The sequence below is a fragment of the Macaca mulatta genome, chromosome 13 (genome assembly GCF_049350105.2).
Source record: "Macaca mulatta isolate MMU2019108-1 chromosome 13, T2T-MMU8v2.0, whole genome shotgun sequence".
NCBI lineage: Eukaryota > Metazoa > Chordata > Mammalia > Primates > Cercopithecidae > Macaca > Macaca mulatta.
The window spans coordinates 23,607,277-23,627,030 of record NC_133418.1 but is presented as its reverse complement, the minus strand read 5'-3'; the positions used below and the strand labels follow the sequence as shown (position 1 = coordinate 23,627,030).

At 35.8% G+C, this 19,754-nt stretch overlaps 1 protein-coding gene across 1 annotated transcript in view; it reads right to left on the bottom strand.

Moving 5' to 3' along the window:
* The window catches only part of ANKRD36C (ankyrin repeat domain 36C), a 176,876-nt gene that overhangs the window by 51,366 nt on the left and 105,756 nt on the right, over positions 1–19,754 (bottom strand). The window contains exons 51-67 of the mRNA XM_077958762.1: positions 18,298–18,326; positions 18,131–18,203; positions 16,453–16,481; positions 16,286–16,358; positions 14,723–14,751; positions 14,556–14,628; positions 12,864–12,892; positions 12,698–12,770; positions 11,025–11,053; positions 10,858–10,930; positions 9,185–9,213; positions 9,018–9,090; positions 7,332–7,360; positions 7,165–7,237; positions 5,477–5,505; positions 5,311–5,383; positions 3,627–3,655 (exon numbers count right to left, since the gene is read on the bottom strand). Coding sequence (XP_077814888.1) covers positions 3,627–3,655; positions 5,311–5,383; positions 5,477–5,505; positions 7,165–7,237; positions 7,332–7,360; positions 9,018–9,090; positions 9,185–9,213; positions 10,858–10,930; positions 11,025–11,053; positions 12,698–12,770; positions 12,864–12,892; positions 14,556–14,628; positions 14,723–14,751; positions 16,286–16,358; positions 16,453–16,481; positions 18,131–18,203; positions 18,298–18,326 — 845 coding nt within the window. The remainder of the gene's footprint in view (positions 1–3,626; positions 3,656–5,310; positions 5,384–5,476; positions 5,506–7,164; positions 7,238–7,331; positions 7,361–9,017; positions 9,091–9,184; positions 9,214–10,857; positions 10,931–11,024; positions 11,054–12,697; positions 12,771–12,863; positions 12,893–14,555; positions 14,629–14,722; positions 14,752–16,285; positions 16,359–16,452; positions 16,482–18,130; positions 18,204–18,297; positions 18,327–19,754) is intronic.

The following is a 19,754-nucleotide window of genomic DNA, read 5'->3' as shown; positions in this document are numbered from 1 at the left end:
TTATTCATACATTCATGAGGTGTTAGCATCAAGCTGTATCCTCCTGCCTGTATTAGTGTAGGATTTGATGTTTTCTACTTTAGAAATACACTGAAGAAAAGGAATACAGGCTTCACGAAATATACCCTTACTATTTCAAACATGGTATGATTAGTCATACGTCTAAAACTAAAATAAAACCGGGTCTATATCATTATGGATATGCTGAGTGATTAATATAATGTAAAATCAGAGCAGCAATTCATACACCTGAGAATCAATGTTAAAGCAGGTGGTACATGCTGCATGTCTTTCAGGCAAGAAAGCAGAAGGATTTATACCATTATACTACAAACATTCATCATGCTCTTTAACTTGCCTGATAACTGAGAACTTACACAATTACAATGACACTTTAGTTGAATGAACATCTCACGCCTTTTAAGTTAGAAGTGTCCTAAATTGAACAGCTTGGATATATGTTTCCGGAATCGGAGTAAATAATATTCATTATTTCTCACACCCGTGTGATGTCCTAATTGGCCTAAGTTTCTTGTATTCTCTAGTTTAGCCTTCCAAACATTTCTTCATCCACTCATGGCAACAAAGTATAATATATAAACCTCAATAAAGAGCATAATCAATTATTAATTTTGACATACTTCTACTAAATAAAACTTCTACAAGCATTGGATATTAGTAAGCTTTTCCATTCAGAAATCACGCCAACATTCACTGAAAATGACCATTTTTAGGGTCAGTTGATGAATTCAACAGTATTTTTGTTTCTAAAATAGTCTTGCTAGGAGTATCATGCTATTCCCTAAAGAATATTCATTAAATTGCGATTTTATCCAAGAGTTACCTCTTTGATCAAAGAAGCCAATGTATTCATATTCAAGCGTATCTCATTTTTAAAACTAAAATCAACGAAACAGGTAAGTCTGATGCCTAATAGTAACAAAGAGGAGTAATTAGTCATTGTGGTTTATCCTAATTCTAGCATTCCTTGCCGCATCCTGTAGTTTCAGAAGCTGCCAAAATCAAATCTTCTTTCTGCAAATATGCTACATGCATCTGAAGTGAGTTCACTTAGGTTTCCTCAGCAGAAATCACAAAATTACATAAATAACTTCTTCTTTTCCCTCTTTCCTGCCTCACAATCCCTCTATCTTGGGAAAATTAATTGCTACATCAGTGGACTCGTTACTTCTCGTTCTAGTGTCCGCGAGTTATTACGATCGAGTTTCCATCTGTCTTTAGCAGTACAGTGTGATGTCTGTAAAATCTATACTTCATCTCTTTCTCCTCCCACCCTTGGTGAAAACATGCTATAGAATTAAAGCAAAATTATGCAGTCCCCTGAGCCCCATATATCGTGATCTGCTCTCCAATGTTTCTTCTTCCCAATTTCAGTGTGTGGAAGTCTTTAATCTTACTGGGAAGATCATGTCCAAGACCAGCAGCATCAGCGTCACCCGAGAACTTATTACATATGAGGAATCTCGGGCCTGCTGAATCAGAATGTGCAGCATTGAAGAGCCCCACGCTGATTTATTCAAGGAAGAGAAGTTATTTTCTATCTGGACTGAACATGACAGTAAATGTGTTTTGCAGAATTACCTGTCCCAGATTCTTGTGCATCCTTTATTTCTGTGGCTGTATTCGAAACAGAAACTTTCTTGTCACTTGTAACCTGAATGGAATTTGAATCAAATTAATCACCAAAAAAGTAGGTTTCATAGACTCTGTAGTCACTAGTTCAAAATATAAATGAAAATTTAATTACTTTCAACGCTGGTAGTTTCTGAGAAGACACTGAAAAGCAAAAGGGATACATAATTACTCATACGTAAATATAATAAAGTTATGTATACACGTGTACAGTGTTAACATCAAGCTATATCCTCCTGCCTGCAATAGTGTAGGCTTTGATGTTTTCTACTTTGTGTCTGGGGACTGGAACATAAAAGAAATAAACTGACAAAAGGGAATATAGACTTCATGAAATATACCCTTACAATTGCAAACACGGTATGATTTGTCATATATCTAAAACTAAAATAAAACCGTGTCATTATCAATGTGGATATGCCCAGTGATGAGGACAAATGTGACCTAAATCAGTGGAGCAACTCATACACCTGAGAATCAATGTCAAAGCAGGTGGTACACGATCCCGCATGTCTTTCATGCAGGAAATCAGAAGGATTTACATAATTATACTACAAACATTCATCACGCTCTTTAACTCATCCGATAACTGGGAAGGCACACAATTACAATGACACTTCACGTCTCTTCAGTGGAAGTGTCCTAAATTGATCAGCTTGGATATATGTTTGTTGAAACCTAGTAGATAATATTCATTATTTCTCACTCCCGTGTGGTGTAATAATTTGAATAAGTGTCTTGTATCTGCTAGTTTAGCCTTCTGAAAGTTTCTTCAAACATTCACGGTAACAAAAAATAATATATTAGCCTCAATAAAAAGATCATGAATTACCAATTTTGACATACGTCTACAAAGCCACATTGTTACCAGCATTAAATACTAATAGAATTTACACTGAGAAATCACTCCAATATTCATTGAAAATGACCATTTTGGAGTTAATTCGAATTCAACATAATTTTTGTTACTAAAATAGTCTTGTGGGGAATATCACACTATTCTCTAAAGATGTCTCACTGAATAGCTATTTTATCCAAGAGTTAGCTCCTTGAACAACAAAGCCAATGTATTTATATTCCAGTTTATCTCATTTTTATAAGTAAAATCAACAAAACATGCATCTCTGATGCCTAATAGTAACAAAGAGGAATAACGAGTCACTGTGGTTTATCCCAATTCTAGCACTGTTTCCTGCGTCCAGTAGTTCCTGGAGCTGCCAAAATCAAATATTCTTTTATGCAAATATTCCAAATGTATCTGAAGTGAGTTCACTCAGGTTTCCTGGGCGGAAACCTCAAACTTTCATAAATAACCTCATCTTTTCCCTACTTCCTGCCTCACAATTCCTCTTGCTTGAGCAAAATAATTGCTACATCATTGGTCTTGTTAGTTCTCATTCTACAGTGTTTTAGGGGTATTAGGATCACTTTGCCTCTGTTCATAGCAATACGATCTGATGTCTATAATATCTATTACTTCATCTCTTTCTCCTTCCCCTCTTGATGGAAACATGCCATAGAATTAAAAAAAATCATGCTGTCTCCTGAGCCTGTTATGTGTTAAACCGCTTTCCAATGGTTCTTCTTCCCAATTTCAAAATAGGGAAGTCTGTAATCTTAGTACTCAGATCACGGCCAAAGACCAGCAGCATTAAGCTCACCCAAGAACTGATTACAAAAGAAGAATCTCAGGCGTGCTGAAACAGAACGTGAACCTTCGACGAACCCCACGCTCACTTATTTGGGGAAGAGAAGTTCTCTTCTATCTTGATTGAACCTGACATTATATGCGAATTGTAAAATTACCTGTCCCAGATATTTGTGCATCCTTTATTTTTGTGGTTATATTCGAAACAGAATCTTCCTTGCCACTTGTACCCTGAATGGAATTTGAAACAAAATAATCAATGCATAAAGCATAGTTCATAGACTATACAGTTACTAGTTCAAAATATAAATGAGAATTTAATTACCTTCAAGGCTGGTTGTTTCTGAGAAGACACTAAAAAGCAAAAGGGACACACAATCACTCATATGTACATAAGATAATGTTATTCATACATTCATGAGGTGTTAGCATCAAGCTGTATCCTCCTGCCTGTATTAGTGTAGGATTTGATGTTTTCTACTTTAGAAATACACTGAAGAAAAGGAATACAGGCTTCACGAAATATACCCTTACTATTTCAAACATGGTATGATTAGTCATACGTCTAAAACTAAAATAAAACCGGGTCTATATCATTATGGATATGCTGAGTGATGAGGAGAAATACGATGTAAAATCAGAGCAGCAATTCATACACCTGAAAATCAATGTTAAAGCAGGTGGTACATGCTGCATGTCTTTCAGGCAAGAAAGCAGAAGGATTTATACCATTATACTACAAACATTCATCATGCTCTTTAACTTGCCTGATAACTGAGAACTTACACAATTACAATGACACTTTAGTTGAATGGACATCTCACGCCTTTTAAGTTGGAAGTGTCCTAAATTGAACAGCTTGGATATATGTTTCCGGAATCGGAGTAAATAATATTCATTATTTCTCACCCGTGTGATGTCCTAATTGGCCTAAGTTTCTTGTATTCTCTAGTTTAGCCTTCCAAACATTTCTTCATCCACTCATGGCAACAAAGTATAATATATAAACCTCAATAAAGAGCATAATCAATTATTAATTTTGACATACTTCTACTAAATAAAACTTCTACAAGCATTGGATATTAGTAAGCTTTTCCATTCGGAAATCACGCCAACATTCATTGAAAATGACCATTTTAAGGGTCAGTTCATGAATTCAACAGTATTTTTGTTTCTAAAATAGTCTTGCTAGGAGTATCATGCTATTCCCTAAAGAATATTCATTAAATTGCGATTTTATCCAAGAGTTACCTCTTTGATCAAAGAAGCCAATGTATTCATATTCAAGCGTATCTCATTTTTAAAACTAAAATCAACGAAACAGGTAAGTATGATGCCTAATAGTAACAAAGAGGAGTAATGAGTCATTGTGGTTTATCCTAATTCTAGCATTCCTTGCTGCATCCTGTAGTTTCAGAAGCTGCCAAAATCAAATCTTCTTTCTGCAAATATGCTACATGCATCTGAAGTGAGTTCACTCAGGTTTCCTCAGCAGAAATCACAAAATTACATAAATAACTTCTTCTTTTCCCTCTTTCCTGCCTCACAATCCCTCTATCTTGGGAAAATTAATTGCTATATCAGTGGACTCGTTACTTCTCGTTCTAGTGTCCGCGAGTCATTACGATCAAGTTTCCATCTGTCTTTAGCAGTACAGTGTGATGTTTGTAAAATCTATACTTCATCTCTTTCTCCTCCCACCCTTGGTGAAAACCTGCTGTAGAATTAAAGCATAATTATGCTGTCCCCTGTGCCCCATACGTCATGATCTGCTCTCCAATGTTTCTTCTTCCCAATTTCAGTGTGTGGAAGTCTTTAATCTTACTGGGAAGATCATGTCCAAGACCAGCAGCATCGGCGTCACCCGAGAACTTATTACATATGAGGAATCTCGGGCCTGCTGAATCAGAATGTGCAGCATTGAAGAGCCCCACGCTGATTTATTCAAGGAAGAGAAGTTATTTTCTATCTGGACTGAACATGACAGTAAATGTGTTTTGCAGAATTACCTGTCCCAGATTCTTGTCCATCCTTTATTTCTGTGGCTGTATTCGAAACAGAAACTTTCTTGTCACTTGTAACCTGAATGGAATTTGAATCAAAATAATCACCAAAAAAGTAGGTTTCATAGACTCTGCAGTTACTAGTTCAAAATATAAATGAAAATTTAATTACTTTCAACGCTGGTGGTTTCTGAGAAGGAACTGAAAAGCAAAAGGGATACATAATCACTCTCACGTAAATATGATAAAGTTATCGATACATGAGTACAGTGTTAGCATCAACCTGTATCCTCCTGCCTGTATTAGTGTAGGCTTTGATGTTTTCTACTTTGTGTCTGGGGACTGGAACATGACAGAGATACACTGACAAAAGGGAACACAGGCTTCATGAAATATACCCTTACAATTGCAAACACGGTATGATTTGTCATATATCTAAAACTAAAATAAAACCGTGTCATCAATGTGGATATGCCCAGTGATGAGGACAAATGTGACCTAAATCAGTGGAGCAACTCATACACCTGAGAATCAATGTCAAAGCAGGGGGTACACGATCCCTCATGTCTTTCATGCAGGAAATCAGAAGGATTTATATAATTGTACTACAAACATGCATCACGCTCTTTAACTCATCCGATAACTGGGAAGGCACACAATTACAATGATACTTCACGTCTCTTCAGTGGAAGTGTCCTAAATTGATCAGCTTGGATATATGTTTGTTGAAACCTAGTAGATAATATTCATTATTTCTCACTCCCGTGTGGTGTAATAATTTGAATAAGTGTCTTGTATCTGCTAGTTTAGCCTTCTGAAAGTTTCTTCAAACATTCACGGTAACAAAAAATAATATATTAGCCTCAATAAAAAGATCATGAATTACCAATTTTGACATACGTCTACAAAGCCACATTGTTACCAGCATTAAATACTAATAGAATTTACACTGAGAAATCACTCCAATATTCATTGAAAATGACCATTTTGGAGTTAATTCGAATTCAACATAATTTTTGTTACTAAAATAGTCTTGGTGGGAATATCACACTATTCTCTAAAGATGTCTCACTGAATAGCTATTTTATCCAAGGGTTAGCTCCTTGAACAACAAAGCCAATGTATTTATATTCCAGTTTATCTCATTATTATAAGTAAAATCAACAAAACATGTATCCCTGATGCCTAATAGTAACAAAGAAGAGTAAGGAGTCACTGTGGTTTATCTCAATTGTAGCATTATTTCCTGCTTCCAGTAGTTCCTGGAGCTGCCAAAATCAAATATTCTTTTATGCAAATATTCCAAAAATACCTGAAGGGAGTTCACTCAGGTTTCCTCGGCGGAAACCCCAAAATTTCATAAATAACCTCTTCTTTCCCTACTTCCTGCCTCACAATTCCTCTTGCTTGAGCAAAATAATTGCTACATCATTGATCTTGTTAGTTCTCATTCTACAGTGTTTTTGGGGTATTAGGATTACTTTTGCCTATGTTCATAGCAATACGATCTGATGTCTATAATATCTATTACTTCATCTCTTTCTCCTTCCCCTCTTGATGGAAACATGCTGTAGAATTAAAGGAAAATGATGCTGTCTCCTGAGCCTCTTATGTGTTAAACTGCTCTCCAATGGTTCTTCTTCCCTGTTTCAAAGTAGGGAAGTCTGCAATCTTAGTACTCAGATCACGTCAAAGACCGGCAGCATGAGGCTCACCCGAGAACTTATTACAAAGGAAGAATCTCAGGCGTGCTGAAACAGAACGTGAACCTTCGACGAACCCCACGCTCACTTATTTGGGGAAGAGAAGTTCTCCTCTGTCTTGATTGAACCTGATATTAGATGCGTATTGCAAAATTACCTGTTCCAGATATTTGTGCATCCTTTATTTCTGTGGTTATATTCGAAACAGAATCTTCCTTGTCACTTGTAGCCTGAAGAGAATTTGAAACAAAATAATCAATACATAAAGTACAGTTCATAGACTATACAGTTACTAGTTCAAAATATAAATGAGAGTTTAATTACCTTCAAGGCTGGTTGTTTCTGAGAAGACACTAAAAAGCAAAAGGGACACATAATCACTCATATGTACGTAAGATAATGTTATTCATACATTCATGAGGTGTTAGCATTAAGCTGTATCCTCCTGCCTGTATTAGTGTAGGATTTGATGTTTTCTACTTTAGAAATACACTGAAGAAAAGGAATACAGGCTTCATGAAATATACCCTTACTATTTCAAACATGGTATGATTAGTCGTATGACTAAAACTAAAATAAAACCGTGTCTCTATCAATATGGATATGTCGATTGATGAGGAGACACATGATGTAAAATCCCCAGCAATTCACACACCTGAGAAACAATGTCAAAGCAGGTGGTACATGATCGTGCATGTCTTTCAGACAAGAAAGCAGGAGGATTATTACACCATTATACTACAAACATTCATCATGCTCTTTAACTAGCCTGATAACTGAGAACTTACACAATTACAATGACACTTTAGTTGAATGAACATCTCACGTCTTTTAAATGGAAGTGACCTAAATTGATCAGCTTGGATATATGTTTCCAGAATTGGAGTAATAATATTCATTATTTCTCACACCCGTGTGGTGTCATAATTTGCCTAAGTTTCTTGTATTCTCTAGTTTAGCCTTCTGAACATTTCTTCATCCACTCATGGCAACAAAGTATAATATATAAACCTCAATAAAGAGCATAATCAATTATTAATTTTGACATACTTCTACTAAATAAAACTCCTACAAGCATTGGATAGCAGTAAGCTTTTCCATTCAGAAATCACGCCAACATTCATTGAAAATGACCATTTAAAGGTTACTTGATGAATCCAACATTATTTTTGTTTCTAAAATAGTCTTGTTGGGAGTATCATGCTATTCTCTAAAAAATATTCATTAAATCACGATTTTTTCCAAGAGTTACCTCTTTGATCAAAGAAGCCAATGTATTCATATTGAAGCATATCTCGTTTTTGTAACTAAAATCAACAAAACATGCAAGTCTGATGCCTAATAGTAACAAAGAGGAGTAATTAGTCATTGTGGTGTATCCCAATTCTAGCATTCTTTCCTGCATCCTGTAGTTCCAGGAGCTGCCTAAATCAAATCTTCTTTCTGCAAATATGCTACATGCATCTAAAGTGACTTCACTCAGGTTTCCTCAGCAGAAATCCCAAAATTACATAAATAACTTCTTTTTTTCCCTCCTTCCTGCCACACAATCCCACTTCCTTGGGAAAACTAATTGCTACATCAGTGGTCTCGTTACTTGTCATTCTAGTGTCCGCAAGTTATTACGATCAAGTTTCCGTCTGTCTTTAGGAGTACGGTGTGATGTCTGTAAAATCTATACTTCATCTCTTTCTCCTTCCACCCTTGGTGAAAACATGCTGTAGAATTAAAGCAAAATTATGCTGTCCCCTGAGCCCCTTACGTCTTGATCTGCTCTCCAATGTTTCTTCTTCCCAATTTCAGTGTGTGGAAGTCTATAATCTTACTGCAAAGATCATATCCAAGACCAGCAGCATCGGCGTCACCAGAGAACTTATAACATTTGAAGAATTTCAGGCCTGCTGAATCAGAATGTGCAGCTTTGACGAGCCCCAGGATGATTTCTTCAGGGAAAAGAAGTTCTTTACTATCTGGACTGAACATGACATTAAATGTGTTTTGCAAAATTACCTGTCCCAGATTCTTGTCCATCCTGTATTTCTGTGGCTATATTCGAAACAGAATCTTCCTTGTCACTTGTAGCCTGAATGGAATTTGAAACAAAATAATCAATACATAAAGTATAGTTCATAGACTAAACAGTTACTGGTTCAAAATATATGTGAGAGTTTAATTACCTTCAAGGTTGGCCGTTTCTGCGAAGACACTGAAAAGCAAAAGGGACACATAATGACTCATGTGTACATAAGATAATGTTATTCATACATTCATGAGGTGTTAGCATCAAGCTGTATCCTCCTGCCTGTATTAGTGTAGGATTTGATGTTTTCTACTTTAGAAATACACTGAAGAAAAGGAATACAGGCTTCACGAAATATACCCTTAAAATTTCAGACATGGTATAACTCGTCATATGTCTAAAACTAAAATAAAACCATGTCTATATCCGTATGGATATGCCGAGTGATGAGAAGAAATGTGATGTCAAATCAGTGCAGCAATTCATACACCTGTAAATCAATGTCAAAGCAGGTGGTACATGATCTTGCATGTCTTTCAGGCAACAAAGCAGAAGGATTTACACCATTATACTACAAACATTCATCATGCTGTTTAACTTGCCTGATAACAGAGAACTTACACAATTACAATGACACTTTAGTTGAATGGACATTTCACGTCTTTTAAGTGGAAGTGTCCTAAATTGATCAGCTTGGATATATGTTTCCGGAATCTGAGTAAATAATATTCACTATTTCTCACACCTGTGTGGTGTCACAATCGCCTAAATTTCTTGTATTCTCTAGTTTAGCCTTCCGAACATTTCTTTATCCACTCATGGCAACAAAGTATAATATATAAACCTCAATAAAGAGCATAATCAATTATTAATTTTAACATACTTCTACTAAATAAAACTTCTACAAGCATTGGCTATTAGTTAGCTTTTCCATTTGGAAATCATGCCAACATTCATTGAAAATGAGCATTTTAAGGGTCAGTTCATGAATTCAACAGTATTTTTGTTTCTAAAATAGTCTTGTTAGGAGTATCATGCTATTCTCTAAAGAATATTCATTAAATCGCGATTTTTTCCAAGAGTTGCCTCTTTGATCAAAGAAGCCAATGTATTCATATTCAAGCGTATCTCATTTTTAAAACTAAAATCAAAGAAACATGTAAGTCTGATGACTAATAGCAACAATAGTCATTGTGGTTTATCCCAATTCTAGCATTCTTTGCTGCATCCTGTAGTTCCAGGAGCTGCCAAAATCAAATCTTCTTTCTGCATATATGCTACATGCACCTGAAGTGAGTTAACTCAGGTTTCCGCAGGAGAAAACCCAAAATTACATAAATAACTTCTTTTCCCTCCTTCCTACCTCACAATCCCTCTTCCTTGGGAAAACTAATTGCTACATCAGTGGTCTCGTTACTTCTCGTTCTAGTGTCCGCAAGTTATTACGATCAAGTTTCCGTCTGTCTTTAGCAGTACAGTGTGATGTCTACAAAATCTATACTTCATCTCTTTCTCCTTCCACCCTTGGTGAAAACAAGCTGTAGAATTAAAGCAAAATTATGCTGTCCCTTGAGCCCCTTACGTCTTGATCTGCTCTCCAATGTTTCTTCTTCCCAATTTCAATGTGTGGAAGTCTATAATCTTACCGGGAAGGTCATGTCCAAGACCAGCAGCATCGGCGTCACCAGAGAACTTATTAAATATGAAGAATCTCAGGTCTGCTGAATCAGAATGTCCAGCTTCGACGAGCCCCACGATGATTTACTCAGGGAAGAGAAGTTCTTTTCTATGTGGACTGAACATGACGTTAAATGTGTATTGCAGAATTACCTGTCCCAGATTGTTGTCCATCCTTTATTTCTGTGGCTATATTCGAAACAGAATCTTCCTTGTCACTTGTAGCCTGAATGGAATTTGAAACAAAATAATCAATACATAAAGTATAGATTATAGACTATACAGTTACGAGTTCAAAATATAAATGAGTGTTTAATTACCTTCAAGGTTGGTTGTTTCTGAGAAGACACTAAAAAGCAAAAGGGACACATAATCAATCATATGAACATAAGATAATGTTATTTGTACATTCATGAGGTGTTAGCAACAAGCTGTATCCTCCTGCCTGTATTAGCGTAGGATTAGATGTTTTCTACTTCAGAAATACACTGAAGAAGAAGAATACAGGCTTCACCAAATATACCCTTACAATTTTAAACATGGTACGATTAGTCGTAGGTCTAAGACTAAAATAAAACCGGGTCTATATGGCGAGTGATGAGGAGAAATGTGGTGTAAAATCAGAGCAGCAACTCATACACCTGAGAATCAATGTCAAAGCAGGTGGTACATGATCCTGCATGTCTTTCAGGCAACAAAGCAGAAGGATTTACACCATTATACTACAAACATTTATCATGCTGTTTAACTTGCCTGATAACTGAAAACTTACACAATTACAATGACACTTTAGTTGAATGGACATTTCCCGTCTTTTAAGTGGAAGTGTCCTAAGTTCATCAGCTTGGATATATGTTTCCAGAATCTGACTAAATAATATTCACTATTTCTCACACCCGTGTGGTGTCATAATTCGCCTAAGATTCTTGCATTCTCTAGTTTAGCCTTCTGAACATTTCTTCACCCACTCATGGCCACAAAGTATAATATATAAACCTCAATAAAGAGCATAATCAATTATTAATTTTAACATACTTCTGCTAAATAAAACTCCTATAAGAATTGGATATTAGTGAGCTTTTCCATTCGGAAATCACGCCAACATTCATTGAAAATGACCATTTTAAGGGTCAGTTGATGAATTCAACAGTATTTTTGTTTCTAAAATAGTCTTGTTAGGAGTATCATGCTATTCTCTAAAGAATATTCATTAAATCGCGATTTTTTTCCAAGAGTTACCTCTTTGATCAAAGAAGCCAATGTATTCATATTCAAGGGTATCTCATTTTTAAAACTAAAATCAACGAAACAGGTAAGTCTGATCACTAACAGTAAAAAGAGGAGTAATTAGTCATTGTGGTTTATCCCAATTCTAGCATTCTTTCCTGCGACCGATAGTTGCAGGAGCTGCCAAAATCATATCTTCTTTCTGCAAATATGCTACATGCATCTGAAGTGAATTCACTCAGGTTTCCTCAGCAGAAATCACAAAATTACATAAATAACTTCTTTTCCCTCCTTCCTGCCTCACAAACCCACTTCCTTGGGAAAATTAATTGCTATATCAGTGGTCTGGATACTTCTCGTTCTAGTGTCCGCGAGTTATTACGATCAAGTTTCCGTCTGTCTTCAGCAGTACGGTGTGATGTCCATGAAATCTATACTTCATCTCTTTCTCCTTCCACCCTTGGTGAAAACATGCTGTAGAATTAAAGCAAAATTATGCTGTCGCCTGAGCCCCTTACATCTTTATCTGCTCTCCAATGTTTCTTCTTCCCAATTGCAATGTGTGGAAGTCTATAATCTTACTGCGAAGATCATGTTCAAGACCAGCAGCATGGGCGACACCCGAGAACTTATTACATATGAAGAATGTCAGGCCTGCTGAATCAGAATGTGTAGCTTCGACTAGCCCCACGCTGATTTATTCAGGGAAGAGAAGTTATTTTCTATCTGGACTGAACATGACATTAAATGTGTTTTGCAGAATTACCTGTCCCAGATTCTTGTCCATCCTTTATTTCTGTAGCTATATTCAAAATAGAATCTTTCTCGTCACTTATAACCTGAATGGAATTTGAAACAAAATAATTAATAAATAAAGTAGGTTCATAGACTCTACAGTTAGTAGTTCAAAATATAAATGAAAATTTAATTACCTTCAAGGCTGGTGGTTTCTGAGAAGGCACTGAAAAGCAAAGGGATACATAGTCACTCGTACGTAAATATGATAAAGTTATCCACACACGCATACAATGTTAGCACCAAGCTGTATCCACCTGCCTGTATTAGTGTAGGCTTTGATGTTTTCTACTTTGTGTCTGGGGACTGGAACATGACAGAAATACACTGACAAAAGGGAACACAGACTTCATGAAATATACCCTTACAATTGCAAACACGGTATGATTTGTCGTATGCCTAAAACTAAAATAAAACTGTGTCAATATCAATGTGGATATGCCCAGTGATGAGACAAATGTGACCTAAATCAGTGAAGCAACTCATACACCTGAGAATCAATGTCAAAGCAGGTGGTACACGATCCTGCATGTCTTTCATGCAGGAAATCAGAAGGATTTATATAATTGTACTACAAACATTCATCACGCTCTTTAACTCGTCCGATTACTGGGAAGGCACACAATTACAATGACACTTCACGTCTCTTCAGTGGAAGTGTCCTAAATTGATCAGCTTGGATATATGTTTGTTGAAACCTAGTAGATAATATTCATTTTTTCTCACTCCCGTGTGGTGTAGTAATTTGACTAAGTTTCTTGTATCTGCTAGTTTAGCGTTCTGAAAGTTTCTTTAAACATTCACAGTAACAAAAAATAATATATTAGCCTCAATAAAAACATCATGAATTACCAATTTTGACATACGTCTACAAAGTTACACCATTACCAGCATTAGATATTAATAAAATTTACATTCAGAAAACACTCCAATATTCATTGAAAATGACCATTTGAGGAGTTAACTTGAATTCAATGTAATTTTTGTTACTAAAATAGTCTTGTTGGGAATATCACACTATTCTCTAAAGAAGTTTCACTAACTACCTATTTTATCCAAGAGTTAGCTCCTTGAACAACCAAGTCAATGTATTCATATTGAAGTTTATCTCATTATTATAAGTAAAATCAACAAAACATGTATCTCTGATGCCTAATAGTAACAAAGAAGAGTAAGGAGTCACTGTGGTTTATCCCAATTCTAGCACTGTTTCCTGCTTCCAGTAGTTCCTGGAGCTGCCAAAATCAAATATTCTTTTATGCAAATATTCCAAATGTATCTGATGTGAGTTCACTCACGTTTCCTCAGCGGAAACCCCAAAATTTCATAAATAACCTCTTCTTTTCCCTACTTCCTGCCTCACAATTCCTCTTGCTTGAGCAAAATAATTGCTACATCATTGATCTTGTTAGTTCTCATTCTACAGTGTTTTTGGGGTATTAGGATTACTTTTGCCTATGTTCATAGCAATACAATCTGATGTCTGTAATATCTATTACTTCATCTCTTTCTCCTTCCCCTCTTGATGGAAACATGCTGTAGAATTAAAGGAAAATGATGCTGTCTCCTGAGACTCTTATGTGTTAAACTGCTCTCCAATGGTTCTTCTTTCCAATTTCAAAGTAGGGAAGTCTATAATCTTAGTACTCAGATCATGGCCAAAGACCAGCAGCATGAGGCTCACCTGAGAACTTATTACAAAGGAAGAATCTTAGGCGTGCTGAAACAGAACATGAACCTTCGACGAACCCCACGCTGATTTATTTGGGGAAGGGAAGTTCTCTTCTATCTTGATTGAACATGACATTATATGCGTATTGCAAAATTACCTGTTCCAGATATTTGTGCATCCTTTATTTCTGTGGCTATATTCGAAACAGAATCTTCCTTGTCACTTGTAGCCTGAATGGAATTTGAAACAAAATAATCAATACATAAAGTATAGTTCATAGACTAAACAGTTACTAGTTCAAAATATAAATGAGAGTTTAATTACCTTCAAGTCTGGTTGTTTCTGAAAAGACACTAAAAAGCAAAAGGGACACACAATCACTCATACGTACATAAGATAATGTTATTCATAGATTCATGAGGTGTTAGCATCAAGCTGTATCCTCCTGCCTAAAATAAAACCGTGTCTGTATCAATAAGGATATGTCGAGTGAATAGGAGAAATGTGATGTAAAATCAGAGCAGCAATTCATATACCTGAGAATCAATGTCAAAGCAGGTGGTACATGATCCTGCATCTTTCAGGCAAGAAATCAGAACGATTTACACCATTATACTACAAACATTCATCATGCTCTTTAATTTGCCTGATAACTGAGAACTTACACAATTACAATGACACTTTAGTTGAATGAACATTTCACGTCTTTTAAGTGGTAGTGTCCTAAATTGATCAGCTTGGATATATGTTTCCGGAATCGGAGTAAATAATATTCATTATTTCTCACACCCATGTGGTATAATAATTCCCCTAAGTTTCTTGTATTCTCTAGTTTAGCCTTCCAAACATTTCTTTATCCACTCATGGCAACAAAGTATAATATATAATCCACAATAAAGAGCATAATCAATTATTAATTTTGACATACTTCTGCTAAATAAAACTCCTACAAGAATTGGATATTAGTGAGCTTTTCCATTTGGAAATTATGCCAACATTCATTAAAAATGACCATTTAAGGGTTAGTTGATGAATTCAACAGTATTTTTGTTTCTAAAATAGTCTTGCTAGGAGTATCATGCTATTTTATAAAGAATATTCATTAAATCGCGATTTTTTCCAAGAGTTACCTCTTTGATCAAAGAAGCCAATGTAGACATATTCAGGCATATCTCATTTTTATAACTAAAAGCAATGAAACATGCAAGTCTGATGCCTAATAGTTACAAAGAGGAGTAATTAGTCATTGCGGTGTATCCCAATTCTAGCATTCTTCCTGCATCCTGTATTTCCAGGAGCTGCCAAAATCAAATCTTCTTTCTGCAAATATGTTACATGCATCTGAAGTGAGTTCACTCAGGTTTCCTCAGCAGATATCACAAAATTACATAAGTAACTTCTTCTTTTCCTCCTTCCTGCCTCACTATCCCTCTTCCTTGGGAAAACTAATTGCTATTATCAGTGGTCTCGTTACTTGTCACTCTAGTGTCTGCAAGTTATTACGATCAAGTTTCCGTCTGTCTTTAGGAGTACGGTGTGATGTCTGTAAAATCTATACTTCATCTCTTTCTTCTTCCACCCTTGGTGAAAACATGCTGCAGAATTAAAGCATAATTATGCTGTCCCCTGAACCCCTTACGTCTTGATCTGCTCTCCAATGTTTCTTCTTCCCAATTTCAATGTGTGGAAGTCTATAATCTTACTGCGAAGATCATGTCCAAGACCAGCAGCATCGGCGTCACCCGAGAACTTATTACATATGAAGAATTTCAGGCCTGCTGAATCAGAATGTGCAGCATCAACGAGTCCCACGCTGATTTATTCAGGGAAGAGAAGTTATTTTCTATCTGGACTGAACATGACAGTAAATGTGTTTTGCAAAATTACCTGTAGCAGATTCTTGTCCATCCTTTATTTCTGAGGCTGTATTCGAAACAGAATCTTTCTCGTCACTTGTAACCTGAATGGAATTTGAAATAAAATAATCAACAAATAAAGTAGGTTTCATAGACTCTGCAGTTACTAGTTCCAAATTTAAATGGAAATTTATTTACCTTCAAGACTGGTTGTTTCTGAGAAGACACTGAAAAGCAAAAGGGATACATAATCACTCATACGTAAATATGATAACGTTATCCATACATGCATACAGTGTTAGCACCAAGCTGTATCCTCCTGCCTGTATTAGTGTAGGCTTTGATGTTTTCTACTTTGTGTCTGGGGACTGGAACATGACAGAAATACACTGAAAAAAGGAAATACAGGCTTCATGAAATATACCCTTACAATTGCAAACACGGTATGATCTGTCATATGTCTAAAACTAAAATTAAACCCTATCAATATCAATGTGGATATGCCAAGTGATGAGGAGAAATGTGACTTAAGTCAGTGGAACAACTCATACACCTATGAATCAATGTCAAAGGAGGTGGTACATGATTCCCAATGTCTTTCATGCAGGAAATCAGAAGGTTTTATGTAATTATACTACAAACATTCATCATGCTCTTTAACTTGTCCGGCAACTTGGAACGTACACAATTACAATGACACTTCAGTTGAATGTACACTTCACGTCCCTTCAGCTTGGATATATTTTTGCAGAAACCTAGTAGATAACATTCATTATTTCTGACACCAATGTGATGTAATAATTTGCCTAACTTTCTTGTATCCACTAGTTGAGCCTTTCGAAAGTTTCTTCATCTAGTCATGGTCACAAAGGTTCATATATATTAGCCTCAACAAAAATATCATCAACTGTCATTTTTGACATATATCTCTAAAGTAAAAATGTTACAAGCATTAGATATTAATAAGGTTTCTATGCAGAAATCATTCCAATATTCATTGAAAATGACAATCTTAGGAGTTAATTTGATTTCATCATAATTTTTGTTTCTAAAATAGTCTTGTTAGGAGTATCATATTATTCTCTAGAGAAGTTTAAATAGTTATTTTATACAAGAGTAAACAAAGCCTTGAACAACAAAGCCAAAGCATTCGTAATCATGTTTATCTCATTTTTATAACTAAAATCAACAAAACATGTATCTCTGATGCCTAATCGTCACAAAGAAGAGTAATGAGTCATTCTGGTTTATCCCAATTCTAGCATTCTTTCCTGCATCCTGTAGTTCCTGGTGCTGCCAAAATTAAATCTTCCTTATGCAAATATTCCAAATGCATCTGAAGTCAGTTCACTCCGGTTTCCTCAGCAGAAACCCCAAAATTATATAAATATCTTCTTCTTTTCCCTCCTTCTCTCACAATCCCTTTTCCTTGAGGAAAATCACGGATACATCAGTTGTCTCATTAGTTCTCGTTCTACAGTGTCTAGGGGTTATTACGATCACTTTTCCATCTGTTTTTAGCAGTAAGATATGACGACTGTAAAATCTAAACTTCATCCTTTTCTCCTTCCACCTTGGGGAAAACATGCTGTAGAACTGAAGCAAAATTATGCTGTCCCCTGAGCCCTTATGTCCTGGGCTGCTCTCCAATGTTTCTTCTTCCCAATTTCAGTGTAAGGAAGTCTATAATCTTACTGCGAAGATCATGTCCAAGACCAGCACCAACAGCATCACCCGAGAACTTATTACAAATGAATCTCAGGCCTGCTGAATCAGAATGTGCAGCTTTGACGAGCACCCTGCTGATTTATTTGGGGAAAAGAAGTTCTTTTCTATCTTGATTGAACATGACATTAAATATGTTGTGCAATATTACCTGTCCCAGATTGTTGTTCATCCTTTATTTCTGTGACTATATTCGAAACAGAATCTTTCTTGTCACTTGTAGCCTGAATGGAATTTGAAACAAAATAATCCATAAATAAAGTAAGCTTCATAGAATATACACCTACTACTACAAAATATAAATGAAAATTTAATTACCTTCAAGGGTGGTTGTTTCTGAGAAGACACTGAAAAGAAAAATGGATACATAATCACTCATATCTGAATATGATAAATTTATCAATACATTCATGCACTGTTAGCAACAAACTGTATCCTCCTGCCAGTATTAGTGTAGGCTTTCGTATTTTCTACTTTGTGTACGGGGACTGGAACGTGACAGAAATACACTGAAAAAAGGGAATACAGGCTTCATGAAATGTACACTTAGAATTTCAAACATGGTATGATTTGTCATATGTCAAAAACTAAAATAAAACCGTGTCAGTATCAATGTGGATATGCCAAATGATGAGGACAAACGTGACCTAAAATCAGTGGAGCAACTCATACACCTGAGAATCAATGTCAAAGCAGGTGGTACATGATTCTGCACGTCTTTCATACAAGAAATCAGAAAGATTTACACCATTAGAGTACAACATTCATCATGATCTTTAACTTGCCCAATAACTGGGAAGGTACGTAACTACAACGACACTTTGGTTGAATGTACACTTCACGTCTCTTCAGTGGAAGTGTCCTAAATTGATCAGCTTGGATATATGTTTGCTGAAACCTAGTAGATAATTTTCATTATTACTCACTCCCGTGTGGTGTAATAATTTGCCTAAGTTTCTTGTATCTGCTAGTTTAGCTAGTTCCAAAAGCTTCTTCATCCACTCATGGCAACAAAGGATAATATATTAGCCTTAATAGAAATATCATCAATTATCATTTTTGACATGCTTCTACAAAGTTAAAATGGCTACAGGCATTAGATATTAATAAGGTTTACATTCAGAAATCACTCCAATATTCATTGAAAATGATAATTTTAGCAGTTAATTTGAATTCATCATAATTTTTGTTTCTAAAATATTATTGTTGGGAGTATCACGCTATTCTCTAAAGAAGTTTCATTAAATAGCTATTTTATCCAAGAGTTAGCTCCCTGAACAGCAAAGCAAATGTATGCATATTCAAGTTGATCTCATTTTTATGACTAAAATCAACAAAACATGTATCTCCCATGCCTAATAGTACCAAAGAGGAGTAACAAGTCAATGTGGTTTATCCCAATTCTAGCATTATTTCCTGCTTCCAGTAGTTCCTGCAGCAGCCAAAATCAAATCTTCTCTTATGCAAATATTCCAAATGCATCTGAAGTAAGTTTACTCAGGTTTCCTCAGCAGAAACTCCAAAATTACATCATTAACTTCTTCCTTTCCCTCCTTCCTGCCTCACAACCCCTCATCCTTGAGGAAAATAATTGCTACATCAGTGGTCTGGTTAGTTCTCATTCTACAGTGTTTATGGGGTATTTGGATCATTTTTCCCTCTGTTTATAGCAATACGATCTGATGCCGATAATATCTATTACTTCATCTCTTTCTCCTTCCCCTCTTGATGGAAAACATGCTGTAGAATTAAAGCAAAATGATGCTGTCCCCTGA